Source organism: Xiphophorus couchianus, chromosome 12 (assembly GCF_001444195.1).
Source record: "Xiphophorus couchianus chromosome 12, X_couchianus-1.0, whole genome shotgun sequence".
Classification (NCBI taxonomy): domain Eukaryota; kingdom Metazoa; phylum Chordata; class Actinopteri; order Cyprinodontiformes; family Poeciliidae; genus Xiphophorus; species Xiphophorus couchianus.
Window position 1 is genome coordinate 8,973,776 of NC_040239.1, and position 23,322 is coordinate 8,997,097.

Consider the following 23,322-nt stretch of genomic DNA (forward strand, 5'->3'; position numbering starts at 1 on the left):
GTTCCCAACCTTGTGTCATCATTCATCAGTTCAAAGGAACGACAGACATCACAATGACAAAACAATTTTTCTTTTTCCGTTTGTGCAGTCAGGTGAGTTGCTGACTCAGCTCACCGTAGGGCACTGAAAGTCTATTTTAAGTCTTTTACAATTACATTAATGAGTCAGGAGTCATCCTTCTAAAAATACACTTTTCATTCAATCAAGAAAGACGTAAATCTCGTCCTTGTGCGGGGATTTTAGAGTGGAATTTCCACACTCCTCTCTACGGAAGAGGATTAGGGCCACCGAAAAAATAAAAATAATATTTCTGACTTTAAAGTCAGAATTCTGAGATTAAAGTCAGAATTCTGAGTTTAAAGTCAAAATTCTGAGATTAAAGTCAGAATGCTGAGATTAAAGTCAAAATTCTGAGATTAAAGTCAGAATGCTGAGATTAAAGTCAGAATTCTGAGTTTAAAGTCAGAATTCTGAGATTAAAGTCAGAATGCTGAGATTAAAGTCAAAATTCTGAGATTAAAGTCAGAATGCTGAGATTAAAGTCAGAATGCTGAGATTAAAGTCAGAATTCTGAGTTTAAAGTCAGAATTCTGAGTTTAAAGTCAGAATTCTGAGATTAAAGTCAGAATTCTGAGTTTAAAGTCAGAATTCTGAGATTAAAGTCAGAAAGTCAGAATTCTGACTTTAATCTCAGAATTCTTTTTTTTTTTCTTTTTCGGTGGCCCTAATCCTCTTCCGTACCTCTCACATGGAACAGTAGGGTTTTTTCTCATTCCATTTTCCATCCACCGGAACAATGTCAGATTATTTGACAACTTGTTGCTGACTATAAGAGTGAGTGTGTAACGTGCAAAGTTAACTGTGTCCATTGTTTTTGTGTTGTCTATGTAATGGACTAGAAGCCTGTCAGGTCCGTCCAGAACAGGGGTGGGCAACTCCAGGCCTCGAGGGCCGGTCTCCTGCAACTTTTAGATGCATCTCTACTTCAGCACACCTGAGTCAAATAATGAGGTCATTAGCAGGACTCTGGAGAACTTGACTGCACTTAGGAGGTGATTCAGTTATTGGATTCAAGTGTGTTGGACCAGGGAGACATCTAAGATTTGCAGGACACCAGCCCTCGAGGACCAGGATTGCCCACCCCTGGTCCAGAATGTATGGATGGACGGATGAATGGAATAGTATGAATAACCATACTTCTGTTTCACAGTGCAATAGCTAATTTTTCCTTCTACAACATAAAAAGACGTAACTCCTTTAGGAAATCATGCAAACTGAACGGAATAGCATAATCCTTGAAGCAACCAGATGTTTTTCACTTTGGTAGGTGCTTCCCCCTAGTGGATACTTTTATTCATGGCAAAATTAGAATTCCTAAGATATACTTTTGTTGTTTAAATATTATGATTTTAAAGATTTTTGAACATCTAAACAAACTCTTTTGTGTGAATTATGCTCTGAGGTTTTACTGTTTTCACTAAAGTGTCAGCCCACTATATAATGTGAAATTTTACATTTTAATACGTATGTGGAGTAGTTATTTCAATCAAGAAGGTTATACTGAAACAAAACCGCCTTCAAATACATTCGTTATTCAGTTTGCTCAACCACCATACTCCTAGTGGCCACCAGAGGTCTCCCATGTCACATTTCACTGATCCAGATGGCCTAAGGAAAACAGACTTCTCAGTGTAGTGACTCAAAACACTGTAGATGCTAAAGCTCATGCTTCAGCGTCTGTTCTCCTTCTAAGGGAAGCCTGTAAGCTTTCCGATGTGAACGCATGTCACACAGTTTACCTTCCACTTGACCTATATTACAGAGATTTCATTTATAGAAAGTCCTATAAAATATTAAAGAACAGTGCACTCTTCAGGGATCAGGAATTATATCACACTGCACTGCCTGAGAAAACCTGCGATTTTCAGCCTTATGTAACCAGGGGAAAATAACATCTTCCTGCATAATTATCTGACCTTTTTGTCGACTGAAGTTATCTGTTCATTGTCATGAACTCTGTGAACACTTTTGAAGATGATGGGAGTTCAGATCAGAGCTAATAAGTGCCAGTACTAACACATCCAATAGGTTTGAAATTTTTTGTACATACATTCATCTTTCTATTTACCGTGTCCCTTCTAAATTAACAATAGAAATATGAAATGAGGCTGATCTAAAGACATTTCCAGCAGAAGTACACTTTGTAAAAGCGAAGTCTTCAAAGAAATGGGGAATAACTTCTTATTACAGCTATGATTAGAAAACAAAGTCTTCAGCAAAAATAAAGACATTAAGGAAGGCTTTGGGTCCTAGAGTTACATTACATTTGATAAAAACATTCTTATGAATTCCTTTTACATCTTCTAAAAAAATTTTAATAAATAAATCTCCCATGGTAGTAGCATATTCTTGCCGTATTTAATTTGAACATATTAACAAAAAGAAAAAACTCTAATAAAAAAATATTTGCAATTTAGAAAATCCACAGAAAATCCACAGTCCCATAATTTTGGAACCGATAAAATAGTTGTTTTCAGAATCTCAGTGTTAGTTCTATGTTCAATTAATGTACTTAAGGGATCTCTTTCTGTTTCCCTCGGGTCTAAGTCTCTTGGGCTCTCCTGAAAATATGAAAGATAAGAGAACATGCCATTGATCATAAAATAAAATCATGGCAATAAAAGGGTTTATATAGTTTGAGGATCAAAGTCAATATTTCACAGATACTAACTAGCAGGATTTCACAAAGCTTTATTAAAAAAGAAAGCATGCTGAGCTCCCATAGTGAAGCTAAAAAGAATAAGAGGCTGTCTTTAGGAGTTTACCTGATAATATAACGTGTCTAGCCCTGTGTTTCCATCTAACTGGCAGGATTTCTCATGGCTCCCGTTCCAATTTGGGCCAGTGAAAATCAGCTAAATATATCCCTTAGAAGATTATGACCGCTTACAAACCCAAAAATAAGTGTGACCCCTCGGTCACTGCATATAATTTGGAGACATAAACACATGTCTTTGCAGACTAGGCAGATTATAGAAAATACTTTATATTAGTTGCTTAAGCATGTGAAAAGGAACCCAGTTTAAAAATCTGTCAAAAAATATAGTTTAGGTGAGGTAAAGGAAGAAAGAATAACATTGAGTGGGTGTTCTCACTCATTCTTCATACATTATATATAGAAAAACACTGCCCAGTCGCTTCATTAAGTACACGTATTTACTTGCTTTTTAACACCAATAACAACGACCAATCACAGGGCAGCAATACTATCTACTCAAACCATATTGACAATGACGTTCTTCTTCCTCCGTTTCTTATTTTTTTGGTTCTCATTATTAGAATTATCATTATTGCTAGTAGTGGCACTTTTCTGTTTGTTTTAGTCTTGTAGTAATATAAACCTAGAGATCAACTTTTATTGCTCTGAGTGTAATGTCCCACAGCTATGTCAATAAATTATTCACAATACCAAGATCCAAATCCCATTTAATTCCCTCTATCGAAATGTTAGCGTTGTAATAACGAATTTGTTATCAAAGAAACGTCGGATTTAATCGTCCCTCCTCAGATTGGGCAACGAAAATAGCCTCCATGTGTTTGATCACGTGATCGCGCTGCGTGCGTAAAGAGAAAGGACGACGTGCGTGACGTAACGCGAACGCTTTCGTTAGTTTCCTCAACCAAACACTGTCTCTACTGATATTATTGTGTGATAAAAACTGGAAAGCAGCCGGTGGAAAGGGAGCTGTTTGTTCAGACAAAGACCAGCCAAACACAGCGGGGTTCCCCCCCTTTGTGAAGCAAAACGAGTTGCTGCTTCTGCAATGGAACTTGTTTTATAGAGGGGAAGGAGACGACAATTTTTTTTTCCCTTAACAAAAGCACTTTTTAAACCCAAGAAAAGCTCGTTTTTAGTCTTCTAGCCATTGCTGTCGGAAGGAAGGCGGGGAATACAAAGAGACGCCTGCTAAAACCCTCAGAAATTTGGACTCACTCAAGCAAAAACGGGATTATTACGAAGCTAGGTCGTGCTGCTGTGACTGGTCAGCGATAGTACATGGATTATCTGGTGAGTAAACGAACAAAAAGGCTGTTTTTGTTGCTCACAGCGACTAAGCAAGCTGCTGCTTCCAGTATCTTTGCAGCTGACAAGTCCAGGTCTAGCAACAGTTTGCTGTAAGTGTATTACTATTGTACCACTCATAATTAGCATTAGCTGTTATTAGTTGTCAAGTGAAGCTCTTAGCTTCCCTCCTCCATCAGTACTTTGGAAATAGGTCCAACTGGTTGACCCAGACTCCAACGTGTTTGTATGCAAAACAGCTACACCCTTTGAACACCTCTGTTGCTGAGGATGAATCTGTATCCTGTTTTTGATACGGTTATTTTCAAATACAAGCCGTTTGCATGTTTATAGCTGTCCTGTGCAAAACAATAACTTCCCTTCAGGCTGTTGGCTCCAGCTTTTGACTGGAAGATTGCTAGTTTTTGGGCCCTTTGCCCACATTGTGCAGATGGGATGGGTGCTGCTGGGAAGCCCCCCCTCCCTCCAAAAAACAAAACGGCAACAATAAAGAGGAAGCTGGTGGAACTGAAAAGCCTTCCCTTGGGATTTATAAAAAGTTTACCAGTACATTGTGCTGTCATTTCACTGGTGGGGACAGAGTGACACTGTGGAGTGCAGAGGAACTCGCCCACCCAGTGTTATCAACTTGTTTAGATATGGGCCTCCCAAGACGTGAGACCTAAAAGAAACTTTTAACTTTGGCTTTACTGGAACTTTTTTTTTGTCCTTAACCATGACCAAAACTGCTGCAATGTCTTGCATCACAGGTACTAATTTTCTCTGCAACAAAAGGAGTGTGTACATAGTTAACTTGGGTTATAATGTAAACTCTGCCAAGCATGGATGGAAAAATATTGACACATAAGGGTAAACCAATAAGCCAATGATGTCAAAACAGCCCCATGTGACAGGAAAGGAATAAAATAAATTGGCTGGTTTTCTGTACGGACAGACTTCACATTTATTCCTTCAATACCTATAATATGTGAAACCATGTGAAAAGATGACCACACTTTTCTTTTGCCGTGCTTCTGCTAAACACCCACAGTGCTGCGCTGCATAACTATCACTGTAATATTGTCAAACAAATAACACATGGCCAAGCTCCTGTCCGTCCCTAAACACACACAAACAACCACAAAATTGATATGATTTATTATATCGTAATATTGTCCCTGTTTTAGTTATGGGACCGATACGACCGGTATGTTAAAAAATGACTAGAAATGGCCGATAGCGATGTAGATGCATCTTTATAAAAAACCTATGTAAAATTTTGTACAAGCTGGTAGTAAACCCAGTAATTTAAGTGAGGGTCCAAAATTATCCAGTTATGTTTGGCCCGTGTTAATGGCACCAAAATATTTGGCTTTCCTTTAACTCTCTAAAACAGTGGTTCTCAAATGGGGGTACGTGGAGGTACTGCAGGGGGTACGTGAAGCTTTTCAAAATATCTTTAAAAAATCAGTAGGCTCCTCATAATAAGTCTTGGGAAAAATTATTTTGTAAAAAGTTCGATAAAATATAAATGTGTGTTCATGCACTGAATTTTATATTCAGTATTTAGTTTCAATATCCTTTAAAATAAAACGGTTTGACTGGTTTTATACCTTCCTGGTGGTCACCGTCTTCGGTTTTTCTTTTTTGTTTAACCATGCAATGTTTGCAATATGGATGTATTTGTCAGGTTCACTGATATAAGTTGTTTGGCTTTAATAAATCAGACAGTGATTTTACAGCACTGTACCTCTTTTTAATTCCAAAAATGTTTTGCCCGTGTCAGGGGGTACTTGACTAAAAATATATTTTTAAGGGGGTACATCACTGAAAAAAGTTTGAGAACCACTGCTCTAAAAGACACCAATCCAAGTATATGTATAATTTTGACCATATGTGGTCAAAATTATACATTTAGAGTACTGGGTTAGAGTAACATATGTGTACTCTAACCCAGGGGTGTCAAACTCCAGTCCTCGAGGGCCGGTGTCCTGCAACTTTTAGATGTGCCTCTGTTGCACCACATCTGAATAGAATAATTAGGTCATTAAGGCTCTGGAGAACTGATCTACACATGGAGGAGGTAATTAAGCCATTTCGTTCCAGTGTTTTGTACCTGTGGCACATCTAAAAACCGCAGGACAGCGGCCCTCGAGGACTGGAGTTTGACACCTGTGCTCTAAACCATATGTGTATTTTCTGAACTATAAGCCGCTACTTTTTTCCCACGCTTTGAACCATGCGGCTTATAGCCCAGTGTGGCTTTTCTGTGGATTTTTCTTCAACCACCTGGGGCTCTTTAGCAGGAAGTGAATCATTGGAAGTCAAAATTGGAAATCAAAGAAGAAAGCACCAATTTTAGTTTAGAACAAGCACATGCTAGCACCAGGCACAACGGAGAAATTTCTTCAAACTCATACCTCCTCATTATGGAAACCACACGAAAAAGTTCATATGATGCATCTTGTACTGCCAGATTCCTCTTGATTTGGCAGTACAGGAGGGAAATGGAGCTGCTGCACGTAAGCTCGGCGTGAACGAATTCATGGTTCAGTGTTTGAGACGGAGGGCTGCGTCCTTAATGTCAGATTTATTAATCTGATATTGGAAAAACCGAGAGCGGCGGAGATATCAGCGGCTTATAGCCCGGTGTGGCTTATATATGTATGTTTCCAGTTTTTTTTTTAACTTTGTAGGTACGGCTTATAATAAGGGGCACTCTATAGTCCGAAAAATACGTTAATTTCTCAGTAAATTCTGTATACTGTGCCCAAACCATTTTGAAATTCATTGCATTTTGTTTCGTGTTCAGTCCATATTGAGAAAAGAACAGTTGAAATGTTTCTTTAAAAGCTCTTAATTAGAATGATGTTCAAGATGGGTGTAAGCATCCTTCATTTTGACACACCTTCTCACTCTTAGCATTAACAGGAAAGAGATTTTTTATGCAGCCTGCATGTTTGAGGGGTTTTAGGATTTTCCATGGTAGTTTTAGTTTTGTGTGGAAAGCACAGCTGTAACTCTGGACTGTTGGGACAGAGTGCTTGGCTGTCCTCTAAGGTCAGGCACTCAACAGGCGTCGGGCTGTTGAGTTCCTGCTGTGCGACACTGAAGATGTGGTGCAAAGCTTTGAACCACAACTATATCCTTCTCAGATTTAATGAGTCCTTCCTGTTCAGTCCTGTTGTTCATTCTATTGAGGCGTTTTGTTTTTGTGATGGGGATTACTTTAAAAAGATGGGGATTATTATGATCTATTAAATTACGGGCTAATCACCGTAGTTTGAATTATGACAGTAGCTGACATCTGATCTGTGCCAGATTCTTTCAACTGGGATGTGGTGCATGTTAAATCGACTTCTGCATGCTCAGCATTGTGTCAAAAAGAACATTCGAAAACTGCAGCACTCAGACAGGGATTTGATCCCATGAGCTGTTGCCATAGTACAGCCTTACCAAATTACTGCTGCACTGTGTTACCACCTCCTGAGACCTAACCTGATTTTGAGTGACTCAGACAAGATGCTTTCTGGGGACAAAATATATTCTGTTTGTTAATTTGTGTAGGCTATTTCAGTACTTGCACAACAACTACTACTGCTGCTAAAGTAATGCATGTTTAAAAAGTTTTTAATCTGTAAAAATTTTGAATTGGGTGCACAAATTTAATCAAAAATATTGAGAAAACACATGCTAAGTATATAAATAATTTGCAACCTTGACCCTTTTTACTGTTGACCTCTTTATAGAGGGTAGAAAGATGCAAATACATTTTAAAACAACTTTACCTTAATAAGAGTGATATGACACTCTAGTGGATTTCAATCACTCAAAGTAATTACAAACAGCTGAATTCATTTTGCAGATGAGAGAAAAGTGTAGTATACTTCCTTCAGCCAGCTGGTCAGCAGTGTGCAGCAACGGGAGATACAATGACAGTGTTTTGTTATTCTTGTTAGTCTGACTACTTAATGTTGTCAGACAACTTAATGTCAGAAACTATTAACAGTTTTTAATTCGTAGCTTTTTAAAACCTTAGTGCTGCTACTTTGTGTTTGAACTTGTATTTATTTATTTTTTTTTAGCTTTTTCTAATATATGACTTTTTGTGTGAGTAGCTTCATTTTTTGCAATATTCTGGCTCATATTAAATGTATAAATCAAGTGAATGCTGGTGGGGGAATTCTGCTGCACCTTCAGACTTAACGTCTATCATATTCTAGACCAGTCTGTAAGGAAGTCAGCCTCTAAGATGTTATCTGTTCTGTCTCAACAACCAGAAATTTCTTGTTGTGGAATTTGAACTATGTGAAAGACTCACTGACAACGATTGGCAGGCATTGACTTGAAGTCATGGTAACAATGGAAAAACCTAACAGAGCTGCTTCATCTGCTCAAATACTGGTCCACACCTTCATTCGTCTGGGTCAGGATCAGGATAAACAAACAGCTGCAACACTGAGAGGAATGAGCTTAAAAGGTTGCTGCATGTTAAACCCCTGTAAAAGGAGTCAAGAGTTGAGCATAAAATGCAGTTTATGTAACTAAAAGCCACACAAATGTGACATTATGAATATCTCATAAGATGAGATATTCTATAATTTTATTGTTTAATGAAACTTGTATGTTCTGCTTAAATTAGAATTATATCAAATTCCAGTCTTGTTATCCTAACTATGGTTGTCAAAAGAAAAATGGTGACGTTTGGTTTAAATATTACATGTGGAAAGGAAAAGACAGGCTAATGGTTAATTTCTTTCATGTCTAGGTGATATTTAAAACTGATACTTTGTGCTTAAACCACTTCCTCCCATTCAGATAGCAAATTTGACACATTCAATAGGCCTAGATTTAAATTTTAACTGGCAGATAAAAGCCATGTTTTGTCTTTCTGTATCAGCTACTCAGTACTTATTTTGTTTCACAGCTGTAGTGTCAAATAATTAACATTTATGAGATACAATCATCCATACTACCTCTGCAAATTACAATAAAACGTTGCAAAAGGATATGAAATGTGAAGAACGCAGTCATAGTGAAGACTGATGACTAGACAGTTCTTCTGCAGACAGTCAGTGACACCCATCACAAGGAGGTTAGGCCACAAAAGACCATTTCTAAAAGAAGCTGACTGTTCAGAGTGGTGTATCCATGCATAGAAATAGAAAGATGAGTGGAGAAAAAAAGTTTGTTAGAAAAAGAACGCAAACATTAGGAATTGCCACCACCATGAGTCTAAAGCATAGCCAATTTAACAGAGATTTACAAGGTGTGGACTGTGGCTAGAGGCAGAGCTTCCAGAGCTGCCACTTAAAGAGATGTCCTTGGGCTTTCGACAGAAATATTTTACTGTTGGTCAGTCTTTCAAAGTCGCCTTTTCAGAAGAGTAAAGTTTGGGGACCTAATTTCCGACTAAAATGCAGAGTATGAGAATAAAGTTCAGTGTGATGATTCGGTGTGCCATGTCACTTGCTGATGGTTGTCCATGGAGGTTTTATCCACAGTCCACATCTACCAGGACAATGTAGAGGAGTTCATGCTTCCCAAGCTTTATGGAGATGCTGGTTGGTTTTTCCTGCAGGACACAGCACCTGTCCACATTGTCAATACCGGCTTTAATGACCACACTGTCACTGCTGGATTTGCCAGGAACCTGCCCTGACCTATACCAGGCAGAAAATTCTTTTATATTACAATCTGTATGTAATTAATCTATATAATGTGAGTTTTTCCTGTCGAATTGAATTATTGAAGTAAATCGACTTGGTATGATATTCTAATTAGTTGACCTGTAATTGTATTTAGTGAGGTTCAAAAATTATATGATGTTTTTTGGTCCTCACTAAGATCAACTAACACGGTCAGTTATGTCTAATTTTTATTGTGCAAGGTGAAAACAGGTAGGGCAGAGCTAAGAACAGGTGCGTTAGCCATACTCCCATCCTGCTGGCAAACAGCAGATGTTATCTTTGTCCTCTACTTGACAGTGCTGCACAGCTCTGCTTCTCCCAGTGTAGCACTGCCAAATTCCTTTTTCTGTTGTAAGCAATATGGCATTTCAGCAATGTGAATGGTTTAGGTAATTTGAATATCTGTGATATTCTAGGTAGTGATGCTTCCTATGACTCAATTATGAGTGCAGGCCCTTTACTTCCCTGGTAATATTCACATTCGTGGAAGTTTTTGGACTAATGCCTTTAAAGAGGCAGGAATGAACCTTTCGTATTTTATTGCTTTTCAGTTGTAGTTTCTTTCTGCTCAAGAGTTATTTTATTTAGCTCTGACCTGCAGTGTTGTGAATTTATTTTCAAGATTTTATTATTTTACAAATAATATTTAGAATATATTTTTCAAAATGGTCTAGATATAGCATATTTTCTGAAACTTTTTAAACTTAAAAAATAAAGTTGTCCTAAGCCATTGCCCTGAGGTCCTTGTGTATATGAAGAATTTAGTGTCCTTTTTTAATTTTAAGAATATAAAATTCACCATCTAACACATCAGATGTAATTTTTCAAAATGTACATGTGATGCAGGACACCTGTACTATGATGCAGGAGTGACGAGCATTAAAAGTGAAGGTTGCAAGGACACAGTTTCCCCCCCCAATTTGAGACAAATGAAGCAGAGCAACAAAGCCGTTCAAGTTGAACATTTACACACACCTTGAAAATCTCTTTTCTTACCAAATTAAATTTTGAATTAAATCTGTTCATCGTTTAACATCATTCAATAATTTAACAACCTGTCGGTGATTTAGTCCACCCACTACCCCAATGCTAGCTAATTTTAAATTATATATTATACCTGTCAGAAGGAGGCAATGCCAACCTCTACTAGATGGCTGAGATGACAAACAAGCTATTCAAACATGACTCACAGTTCTCATAAAGGCATTCGACAAAACGTCCCACAGCATTTGCTGAAATCCCTGCGACCACAGGAAGCTCAAGTGGTCAATCTTTTCATCCTTCTCCATGCAGAAAGCAATGATTTTCATACCTGCTATATCTCTGCTTGCAGTACGGACATTGTGTGTGGGTGGGTAATGGTGACTAATCCAATTTGCAGTCTTATTCTGGATCTCTAGTTGCTGCTGAGTCCTTAATCTCTGTGGAGAGTGAGAGAAAAAGAGATACACTCAGTCGTAAGCTTGCGTCCGTCTGTTGATCCCTGTGGTAATAGTTTCTTATCTTTCCATGAATGAGCATGGCGGGTAAACACAAGGTCCTCCTCATCTAATACTTGCAAAACAAGGCAGTGTGAATGTTGGGATTTAAACGAAGAACTGGAGTGAGGCTATTGACAGCTGACTGCAAGACAGGCAAGAGCTGCAACTCATGCTGTCGGTCTGACACTGTTGTGTTCAGCTACTCCTGATCCTCCTTCGTCCATTCACTTATTCCCGAGGCTTGCTGGTTGCCGGGGGTTACGCTTGTTGTCGAGCACAATGTCGGAGCACATGCAGCTTTCCCTCGCCTTGTGCAGGATTGGGCTTTATAAGGTAAGAAAATGCACAAAATGTGTGGCTTTTTTCTCACTTTTAAAGCAACACGGATGTGTTTTATTTTTTTCATGTGAGCTGGATTTAACCCCGTCCAGTTTTAGCGTGGTTTAATCTTGTTGTGTTTTGAAATGGGGACTGATCAGATAAAAGTGTCTGCTGCTTCACTGCTGCTTGGTCCCTGACAGAGGATTTCATTCAAGCGGTTGTTGCCTATAATTTAACATAAGAAAGGTGAAGGTGAGCGCAATTATATTCTGCTTTATGTATCAGCTCATAGCAACTGTCCTCAGGCAGTGTTGTAGGTGCCTCTGGATCTATTAATATTTTCCTAAGTGGGCCATGGTGGAAATTATTGTCAGAGTTTTTGTTGTACTTTACTAGTAAGACTTGTGTAAGAGTAATATACATGTATTGGCATTGTCCAGTGAGAGTGCAGTATGCAACAAGTTTCAAATCAAACAGACGTATTTTAGCTACAGTTGATGACTCAAATAATGTATTGTGAGGTTTGATTTTTATTCCTGTATATATGTGAAATGTTTTGGTCTACATCAACAAACCCAAATTGTGGAGCGGGAATGTTACACGGGTGGCACTTGTTTGGTTTAAAATCTCAACCGTGACTCATTATTTTAGCCATGCAAGCATCATATGAGTAGTGAAAGCCAAAAACACTGTCCTGTTTAAAGGAATTTAAAGCAGCACAAATTATTGATATAGTTTTTAAAGCTTTAGTGTAATTTAAACTCCTACTAATGTTATTTGACAATTTTTTAGGGAACTTGGACTCTGAAATTTGCTTTTGGTCTGAAACTTACTGCACATGTGGCGTTGCATCGTAATGGTGCACTTCATCAGTTAACACTCAAGTGTGGCTTTCCTTTCTGATCAGTTAGTGATGATACAAGAGCATGTGATGTGACATCTTTTTTCCTACAAATAAAATTACAAACTAACTCTTTGCAATAACAAAGGTTCAATGAATGCAAAATATCTTGTAAAGAAATGTGGGCAAATATTTCTCCTCTGTGACCTGAGAAACTGCAGTTGTGAAGGGGGATTGCTGATAGGTATTGCTGTTAAAGGTGTTTCTACAAAGTCTTGGGTGATGTGCACTTTTTGTCTTGGCTTTGTTGCCGTTTAATCAGCAATGACAGTCTGAAGTGTTCTCATACTTTTGATGTCAGATTTAAGCAAGAATTTTGTTGCAGAAACATGTGGGGAACTAAACTGCAGGCTGACATTTCACTCAGAAGCAAAATGATGTCTGACATCCCTTTCAGCCGACTGTAAAAGACTTTGCGTGGGAAGCCTTGCTGATTTTAAAATTAGGACAATTGAAAGTACAGACTACTTAACAGAACTACAAAGGCAGGATTTCTTCTTTTTGTGCATTCCAGGGATTCACTAAGATTTAAACCCCTGCTGAATCACCATCACAACATCCGGACCAGCTATTTATCCGGCCTTTAACATTTAACATATGTGTTTCTCTGATGGATTAAAGAAACATCACACTTGTATAAACATACACACAGACACTGGCCCCTACTTCCTTCTGGTGTTCATTAATACTGATGATGAAGAGAACTCTTCCATTAGATTTTCAGCTTAAACCACATTTGTAGTGCGTCAAGATAAAGTATATAGGATAAAATATATGGTTATTAATTAAGAAATAACAATTTAAAGTGTCTAGGACATTTGTTGATGGATAATGGAGCTGTACTACGATGGACCTCACCAAGCTCCACCCACAACCGACCCACATGACCGGTAGTCTCACAAACAAAGCCTTGCGGCACGTTGTCTCTATGTAAACATGACTCGATTAGTGCATCATTTCTACCGGATTTTCACAATATATCAGCTACTACAATGGACAGAGGAACTAAAAAGTTCATGTCATCTGGGAGGAGGTTACTGGTTTCTCAGTCACAAGCTGGTTGCAAACCTGAGGCCAGCAGGTGTCAGTCAGTTATGGTAGATCTGAAATTTGGTTTGATGACCTCAATATGAGAAGCTACAGACTGATAGGAGGAACCAAAGAGCTCTGTAAAGGTAAAGGCAAATCTTCTGAAGTTGGGATATAATTAATTTAATTTCACATAATTACCACGGTAGAAGCCATTTGTTTGTTAAAATTTTATGAAATATGTTTGTTCTATTTGATGTTTGTTGTGAATGACGTTTACTCACAAACGAACAAGGTAATTAGTCCAACGTTTAGAAACTACAGCGGCTGTAATGTGTCAAAGCAAAGGTAAACAAAGGTAAAATAACCCAAACAGGTGATCAACTCAAAACCACTCACCTTGTTACTCTCTCTCTCTCTTTGTAGTTTAAGCACACCTGTTACCGCAGCAACCGCCTGTGCCCCGCAAGACGAGCAAAGATTAAATTAAAAACATAACATTCAGTCCGTTACGATATCAAGTTTCCAGGCTTTTGATATTTATTTCTCGATTATTAATCAGCGCTTCCCTGAACACAGCGATGGTTGATTGACTAGCTGTACTTGGTGCTAGAGTGGCTAACACGAGTAACAGTTTAGTCCAAAGCCTTTTCTGCTAAAATAAAGTCTTTAGTGTATGTCAGATACAGTACACATTGGATATTGATCTGCTTAGCTAACGTAAGACTGTGTAGCAGACAGGCTTCAAGGTGTAGAAGTTGTATCAGTGCTGCCATTATGCTGCACTTAGCTAACAATTTTTTACTCATTTCACAAAATGAAACTCATATTATACATATGAGTTACACACAAAGTAAGGTGTTTCAAATCTTTAATTTTATATTTTCAACAGGGAGTTTGAATCTCCTTGTTGCTTAAATGTGCTACGACAACTTGTAATTCGGCTGTTAATGGCTTTCAGCTAATAAAAACCCATACTATCACACTATGTGCAATGGAACATGATCAAAACGTCCACGTGTAGAGGTTACTGGAACTTGTTACCCTTTTGGTCTTTTAACTATTAGCAAGCTATGTGATTGTGATTAGGCTCTCTGTGTTCCTCTAATTATGTCATTAATGGACTGGAAAGTGTTGGCTTTAACCCTGAGGGGCTGGCCAAACCATCAAGAGTCTCAAGGCATGAGTAAGCATGACCTACTTTAAGTGAAAATGCAGAAAATGGCACTCTGCAGTTTACCTGAATTGGCTTCCAGATTAGGCCACATTAAAGGATGCAGAATTTGAAAAAAAGACATAGTCCAAATCATTCACTACTAATACAAATGAATAATAATAACCCTAAATATATTTCCTTCAAAAATGTTAGACATGATATTATACATTTATAAGCATTTGCATTAACTGATAAATGGAAGTAAATATATCTGCAGGTTCTGTCTGACTTATTTTGATTAATTGTTTTGGCTGTGCTGGTTGTTTGGTTACAGGTTGTAAGGAAACTTTTGTCTTGACAGATTGTGCAGCTCCTATCACACAGGTTACACCTTCATCCGCTTTCCCCTCTTAAGAATAAGATATTAGATCATTAAATCGAAGCTTTCAGGTCTGGTATGTGCTTTCAGGTCTGGTATGTAATATGTTTTTCAGAAATGCAACTTATCACCAGTAAATCCTTTTTGCTCAGTGAAAAAAATACATTTTATGGAAATTCATATTTTCTCGTTGCTACATATAGCTAACACCTTTTCCCAGCTGATTGTTGCTTTTGTCATATTGCTAAACGTCCTCACTGCTTTTGTCCACAAGCTGTCCTTTAGGCTTGTGACAAGACCACTGGTGCAGTTCAACACTGTTCTACTTAGCTTGTGTATTATTCTTACTGATAAGAACACATCAGAATAGTTTCTGCTTGGGTAGTGTTAGGTTATGGTGTTCATAATTCAGCCACTTTTCTGTGAAGTCAATAAATAATAAAGAAGTGAATTTGAAGTGTCTGTTTGCACTTAATATTCACTTGTACTGCTTTGTTCTCAATGCAAACTGAGATACTTGCATTGAGAACTTAATTCATTCAGAATATTCAGATAGTCCTTGTGATGGGTACATCACTTCATCTGCTTTTCTTCTTAAGCTGATGCCTCCTTCTCTCTGGTAGAGGATAACTCTGGACTCATCAGACCCTGTGACCTTCTTCCATTTCTCCAGAGACCAATCTTTATGGTCCCTTACATATAAAACATTTTTTTCCAGTTAGCCTCAACCATTAGTGGTTTTCTTAAAGCTGTGCAGTAGTTCAGTCCCAATCCCTTGAGTTCCTTTCTCATTGTGTGTGTTTGGAAATGCTTTATTGTCTTTCTTTAAATGTGCAATGAAATCAAATCAAACTATCACCGATCACTGTCATTCAGGATTTTTTTGACCACATTACTTCCTCAAAGACTGAGAGATCAGATAATGAGGATTACTTCCTCATTATCTGAGAGATAATGTGTTGAACACTTTGTAATACACGTTTAGTCATTTCTGTAATTTCCTTCGATGTTTTCTTTGCTTGATGCCAATGTTTTGACCCTTCTTAAACAGACTAACAGCTTCTCCATGACCACAGGATGTGTTTCAATATGTTTGTTTAAGAAATGAGAAGCTATTCATTGCATCAGTTGGGATTACATAACTTGTTGCTAGCTGAAAGATAATTGCCCATGCACTAATTATCCAATAGGAGGCTTGTACCGATGTGCTTAGTTAAATCCAGGTGCACTTTTTTATCTGGCCAGGCAGTGTATAATATATATAACACACTGCTCTATGTGTTCTTGGCTTTCATTGGGCTATGACAGTCTTTTTTTTCAACAATTTTTGGTTATTAGTTATTTAAGCACAAGATAGTTTCAATATGTATTGAACTGATCAATTAACACTTGATTGTATGTTTAAATTCAATAAAGTGTCTTCAGTAAATTTCAAATTTCTGTTTTTAGAAATTTGAGAGCCATTTGTAGTTTTCCAAACAGGCCCACCATCTTTTTCTTGACACAAAGCTTAATGCCAAATGTAACATTTGACCAAAAGTTTCCAGTGAAAACTTCTAAAGGATATCCTAATGCTCATCCATGTGTTTCATCCTGCTTTCAGATTTATCCTTTCAGCTTGGTTATCTACACAAATTTTACTGTTTTTATGTAGGCTGCACAATAACAAAAGTTTTATTCAGATTATTTTAAGTTGTACAGCATCTAGGAACTCTGATAGACTGTTACTCTTTACCACAAATATTAATTTAACTTAATTAATTTAATTTAAAGTTATTTTATAGCCCTTGGGACTCATAAATATGTTATAGTTTTTTTCTGGTGCCTGTTATGTCACCGTAAAGTTCTCACACAGTAAATAAACCTTTCTTCTTCTAGCGTGTGAGCAGCGTACATATCCAACCTGCTTCCGTCTTTTCTGAAAGACAGGATGGGAGCAGCCATTGCGCCATCCTGGGCCATGAATATCCCACATTTCAAAATAAACATACAGTGAAATGATGACTAAGAGACCATGGAAGGCCACCCTAGTGACTGTCGAGTACTGTTCACTGCTTCCCGGCTGCCACTCTTCAGTAATTTGTTTTGTTTGTCCAAAGCCATTCTGAGAAAGTGTTTGGCTGTGGTCGCCAAGGAAAAAAGAAAGAGAAAGTTTCTGTTGGAAATTCACTAGCAGGCAGAGAAGGGCAATGCCACATTGTACTTCTGTTTAGACCACGGCTAGAACAATAAGATTTGTTTTTCATTTCAAAATGGTGTGCTTTTGTTGTAAACAATATAGAGTATTTATATCAAGGAGCATCAGATTTTGTGTTTAATTGAATCTGCAACAATGTTGGCTGGATTTTCTTTATGTTGATAATCAATTATAGAAAAAGGATAAGTTGCAAAACAGATTTAAAGCAACACAGGTAATGACTACTGCATGCTTGACTAATCTGCCTACCTTTTTAAAGCTGCAGGATGTAACTGATTTAAAAAACAAAACAACTCTTTGTTGAGACTATGTTGTGACACATTCGTATGTGACAGATAATATTTGAGAAAAATTAGCAACTTTGCCCCTTCCAGGTGCTAAATAAAAAGAAAAAAAGGTCCTCATGGTCCTGATTGGACCCTCCTCTCTCATTTAAGTGCTGTCATTATGACAGAGGAGCGCTGTCATTTATTCTTGTGAACTTGTGATAAAATACATCCTAAACCTGCAAATGAAAAACAGATTTCATTGACTGTAATTTGTTTTGCAATCTATCTTTTGTTTTTTAAAAAATATAAACTCTGTATGCGTGTGAATGAGAGAAGTGCGTGCATTCACAAGCATAAATGACACAAATCTGAATTTTAATGTCAAAGAAAATCTAAGTGATGCAACATTTAGTTGTCAGAAAGAGAGTAGGTATTTTGATGTATTTTGAAGTTTTCAAACATGAATGGACTATTTCCTTTTTTTTAATCTGAGGCCATTCATAAGTGGATCCTCTAGCCTGCTTTGGATCATTGTCCTTCTGCTAACGCTCTCTACTAGATGGCTGAGATTTTCTGGTACAAAGCATATTTCACGGTTCCATCAATTACAGCAAGTCATTCATATCCTGAAGCAGCAAAACAGCCCGAGGGAGTTTGACTGTCGTATGGTGTTGTTTTTTTCCCGCAGATATTGTGTTGGTTTAACACATGATGTAACCAAAAACACCTTCCATAAAATTCCAATTTTGTCTCTGCTGGTTTTTTTGTTTTTTTTATTTTTTGTCTTGGTTCATAGAATATCATTCTAAAAGTCTCAGACCTCAACAAGATGTATTTGTCTGATATGAGGCAGGCATTTGTGCTTGGCTTAGTTCTTGTTTTGATCAGCTTTGGTTTTCATGTTGGAACTCTCCAATGGATGGAGTCTCTTGCCCAGTCTCCTGCGTTTCAGTGTTTCTTTTGTGACCTCCTGGATGAGTTGTTGATGCACGCTTAGAGTAATTTTTGTAGTACAGCTGCTCCATTATTCTGCATTTTCTCCATTTGTTGTGGTATGGTTCTCTGAAGACTCAAAGCTTTAAAAACAGCTTTGTAACTCTCCCTAGGTTGTAAATGTCAATCTCCATTAATTGGCTTTTGTGTCCTCAGAAATAAAAGATTACATGATTTTTATTTGCATGTCTTATAATTTTTTGTTAAAATTGCAGTGTGTTCAATGTTCATTTGGCTTTTTGTTTTGCTCCATTAGTATACATTTTTTTTGTTAAACCAAAAGGAGTTGTAAATTATGGCAAAGCATTGACAGAGAGAAATAAGTTGCTATGATTGTGGGTGGTTGAGCTTGCAGTATAACTTCTTCCTCATATTCCTCACATTTCAACTTGCGGTTTCAGGTGTTTTTGTCAGTTATTTAATAATCTATTGACTCTCTCATCTGAAATGGATAAATCATGGCTTTTAGGCCATTAAGCTAGAACGCCACGCTGCTCTTTTAAACTAATAAATAATGTAACAAAAATACGTATTTTCTTTTCTTGCTAGCAGGAAACTCGACAGTCAAATAAGTGATGGTGTAACATCATCCTTGCAAATGGAGAGTTGCACTGCTGCTCAGTCCACAGTGAAAATATGTCTGTACAAACGTCTTCATTTTTTCAAGCACCTGACATAAGAGTGTGCACGCAAATGATTCCCACTGACAGAGTCTCTACTCAGTGTAACAAATGGAAAAATCTGGGATTGCTAGATCTAGATAAAAAATATTAAGGGAAAAAAAAGTGTTGCCAAACTCTTTTCTTTTGTTCCATTTCTAAAAAGATTCAACTCTACACTTTTTAAATTAAATGCAGATGACTCAAAACAGCAACTTACACACACTGAAGTGAAAGGCATCTTGAAACCCTCAAAAAGCATCACATACTTAATTCAGTTTGATGGAGTTAATTTGTATTCCCCTGATTCACTGCAAATCTCATGTTAAGGAACAGATCATATGCAGAGTGTACTGTCAATTCAGTCCAATGATGTAGACTTACTTATGGTCAACTGGATATATATATATAATTTCTAACTTAGGAAAACCAATAATTTGTATGTATTAATTAATATTGCAACAATCCTCCTAATAAGCATGTAGTGACAGGGAACAATAACCTGTGCTTTAATTGCAGACACAAATTTGCCAGAGAAACATTACATTTTATCAAGGCAGTCTCTATTCAGACCATTAACAATAGTATAAAATAATACTGATGTTTGTCCTTAAAGTAGGTCTGAATAGTAGTTAAAAAACTTAAGAATCTATAAGACTAACCTGCTTTTAATTGGTTATGTTGATTGGAGAGCATGTTTTACTAACCGCCTACTTTTGCAACTAATGTCAAATGTTTTTGCAAGTAAATTTGAAAATTTTTGTGCTGAATCATACTTGTTCCTTTTTGTCTTTTAGTTCAAGCTATGAAATCTGTATCTGCTATACCACAGCAACAAAATTAATTTCCGCTCGTTCATTCAAACATTTTTCAAATACTATTAAATGCCAAAACTATGGAGCTGGAGGTTCTCAATTTGCTGGCTGTCATGGCTGAGAAATGAAAATGTTGTGCATTCCTTGTGATCGAGCCAATCCTGTCCACCGAGGCCTGATCCACCCACAAATGTAATCCGCTTTGATACGAATGGTGAGAGAGCGACACAACCAATTTCCTTTTTCATCAAATGCAGATATTTCTGTTGTCATGCAGGGGCAGCATGAAGAGATGGAGACAGCTGAGTTTTACCATCTGGCCATCAATGATTTAAATCACAGTTAGCTGAAAGCAGTATTTTTAAAGACTCAAAACATAAAAAAGCATTCAAGGCAGGAATATTTGCCTGCCTTGAATGACAGATGTTGATAAAGCAACCTTTGACTTTTATAAGTAAGCTGCAGTGAACTGTAATTTTTTCACTCCAGTTTTAAAGAAGCCAACAGTTTCTGCAAATCTTAGAATCTTAGTCAGCTGCTTCTACAGATGAAGAGCACAGAACCAGCTGGTGTATTCAGGCCCGTGATTGTTCAGTGCTTTATAGACCATCAATAAGATTTTAAATTATTTCATTTGACAAACAGAATGTTATTGTATTGATTTAAGGACTGGCATAAGCACATTCTGGTTTAGAAAAAACTCCAGAGGCACATTGCAATAATCTAACATAAAAATTAAAGAATGTAGATTTTCTTTTGTGTGCATGTCCTGTTTTGACAGGAAACTCTTTATTGTGGTAATACTTGGAAGTATGGTGACACAAAAGAATAAAGTTGTAGGTCATTAGCATTGGTATTGTAAGAGATGTAGTGCCTCATATTCTGAAATAGGGGAATAACATTGGTGCAGGATAAAAGTCACCTGAGAGTAGAGCCCAGAGGTATCCCATACTCCAAATACATTTAGTACAGAACCAGACAATTCCACACCTTTCCAGTCTTTAGTTCAGAATGTTAACTCTCTTGAATGCGGTTTTGAGATCCAGTAAAATCAAGACAAATGTTTTCTTTTTAAACATTTTTAAATGTATGAAGATGCAAGCCATTCAAAACCTTCACTAATAGACTCAGTGCTGTGGTTGGCTCTGTTAGACCGTTTTCTTAAAATGTTTATTATAAATAAACTAAACATATTTTTTCCTCTAAGATCCTCATAAGAACAAATCATTTAGGTCACAATTTAGGAAAAAAGGGATAAAATATAGGTGAAGTATTGCAGACTGAAACTATATAGGTCATTCTAATTTAGTTATGTTGAAGCCATTTTTATCCCACAAGAGTTTCTTATCTTAGATCAGTGGTTCCCAAAGTGTGGGATGCGCCTCCTGGGGGGTGGGGGAGCGGGAAGCAGTATGGATGAATGAAAAAAAAAAAAAAAAACAGTTACACTAAAGTGTTTCACTGTAAAGATAGTTTGTAGTGTGTTTTGTTGCAACCTGAAGTGTGAAATAAACTTCAGTGGAGTTTGAAAACAAAATATGTGTAAAGGTTTATGTCTGGTTGAACGATGTGTCTGCCCAGTTTTTTTTTTGTTCTTTTTTGGGGGTGATTTTATTGTTATTCATAGGGGGGCCCACAAAATCTTTGGGAACCACTGGGGGGCCCCAGAAGAAATCTTTGGGAACCACTGTCTTAGATCAACTTTTCTCATAATCTGACCGCTTTATTGTCCTTAAACAGAAGAAACTCTGCAGATTCAGGTTAAGTTTTCAGGTCAGACATGGTTATTAATATCAAAAACTCATATTGTTTAAGATTACTGGAGATTTATAAACTTTATTGAACATGCACCTTTACAATCTAATGCTTTTGGCTTCTTTAAGCCAGCTGGTTATGTAAAACAGTGGTGTCTAAACTCAGTCCTAAAGGGCCTGCATCTTTCATGTTTTAGTTCTCTCCCTGGTGGTAGCAACAACCTTTTCAGCATGTCAATGTTCTTCTTAGGCCTTCTAATGAGCCATCATTTGATCCAAGTGCTTTAAACCAGGGAGAGAACTAAAGCATGCAGAATGCCGGCCCTCAAGAACTGACTTTGGATACCAAGATTTATTAAGATTTAAAGAAAGGATAGTGGCGCCCTCTGCTGAAATTAAGCAGACACTGCTTTGGATTATCAAAACCAACTGACTATACAATAGTGAACGATCACAAACATTAGTGAAGTTTTGAGTGGAGTAAACATAGTCAAATACAGCAAGCAGATGAAAGAGTGAGCCAGTTGCTGCTCTGGTTGCTGTGCATCATGTCCTAAAGATGTGCATATGCAACACCCTATAAAAAAAAAGAGACTTGTATGACTTTCATTAAAAAATACTGTATATTTTTATACAGCTAATAATAAAAATATTAGATTTGCGTAGAATAAAACTGTCCAAAAATGAGAGATTTTTGGACAGTTTTTTTGTGTCAGATATCTGTAAAATCTGCATCCGGTAATTGGAGTAGCTGGAAAATACCTGTATTAACAAGGGAAGATTGCTTGAATATTTTCAACCTTAAGAAAGAACTCAACCCAGCTCAGATTCATATGTCACAGCTTCTTTTTGCAAAGGAACAGTAACAAAACTGCCATTGTGTAGCTCCATTCACACAATGCTAAACATAATTATTTTTTGTCTTAGTGTAGTAAAGTTGTGGGTGCTCTGTTTTATTGTTTTTGTTCTATCTCAAGTTAAATATGGATTAAAATGGTTTGCTACATTTTCTTGGTAAACTATTGCACTTTGAATATCCAAGCTTGGAAACTCTACCCTCTCTAGTACACTTATAAGTAAACAAATAAGAAAACATAAAACATGTAAAACCCGATTAAAGTTGTTTTGCTTGTATAATGCGTTATAATGTAGCCTCCTTTTTGTAATATCCCCCAAGATGAGTGCTGTTTCACGTTATAGTTCTTTAAAGTAGTTCAGAAAGAGACACTTTGTGTAGCTATTTATCCATCGGTTGTCATCTGCTTCTCTCTTTTGTGTGCTTTTTAAAACCATGAAATGTTTTATTCATACTTGAAAATTCTCAGTAATTTCCAGTCTCTAATGACGGAAAACAGAGAAAACAGGAAATTCTTCTGCTTCAAAGCCCGAAGCAAGAAATGTAATATGTGCACCTGATAAATGACTTACTCACATTTAGGCAGCAAAACCACCGATCAAATTAACAAATTTTACAGCTGTGGATAGTATTTTTTTTCTCTTGGGGGATGATTGTTTATAAACATAATCAGTTTTGGCGCTATCATTCTTTCTCCTTTCTCCAGGGGAATTTGAAAGCAGCCTTTCCAGAAAGCTGCTGCATTGGGTAATGTGAAGC

General features: G+C 37.2%; 1 protein-coding gene across 3 annotated transcripts in view; it reads left to right on the forward strand.

Moving 5' to 3' along the window:
- The first annotated feature begins 3,634 nt into the window (after nucleotides 1–3,634).
- LOC114154377 (ADP-ribosylation factor-like protein 15) overlaps nucleotides 3,635–23,322 on the forward strand; it is a 106,646-nt gene continuing 86,958 nt past the window's right edge. Inside the window, exon 1 of one of the 3 annotated variants that reach the window (XM_028033426.1) lies at nucleotides 3,635–4,069. In XM_028033426.1, the coding sequence (XP_027889227.1) occupies nucleotides 4,058–4,069 (12 nt within the window). In that variant the 5' untranslated portion in view covers nucleotides 3,635–4,057. Of the gene's footprint in view, nucleotides 4,070–11,072; nucleotides 11,568–23,322 lie in introns of those variants that run through there. The other 2 variants (XM_028033427.1, XM_028033425.1) reach the window with 2 other exon arrangements.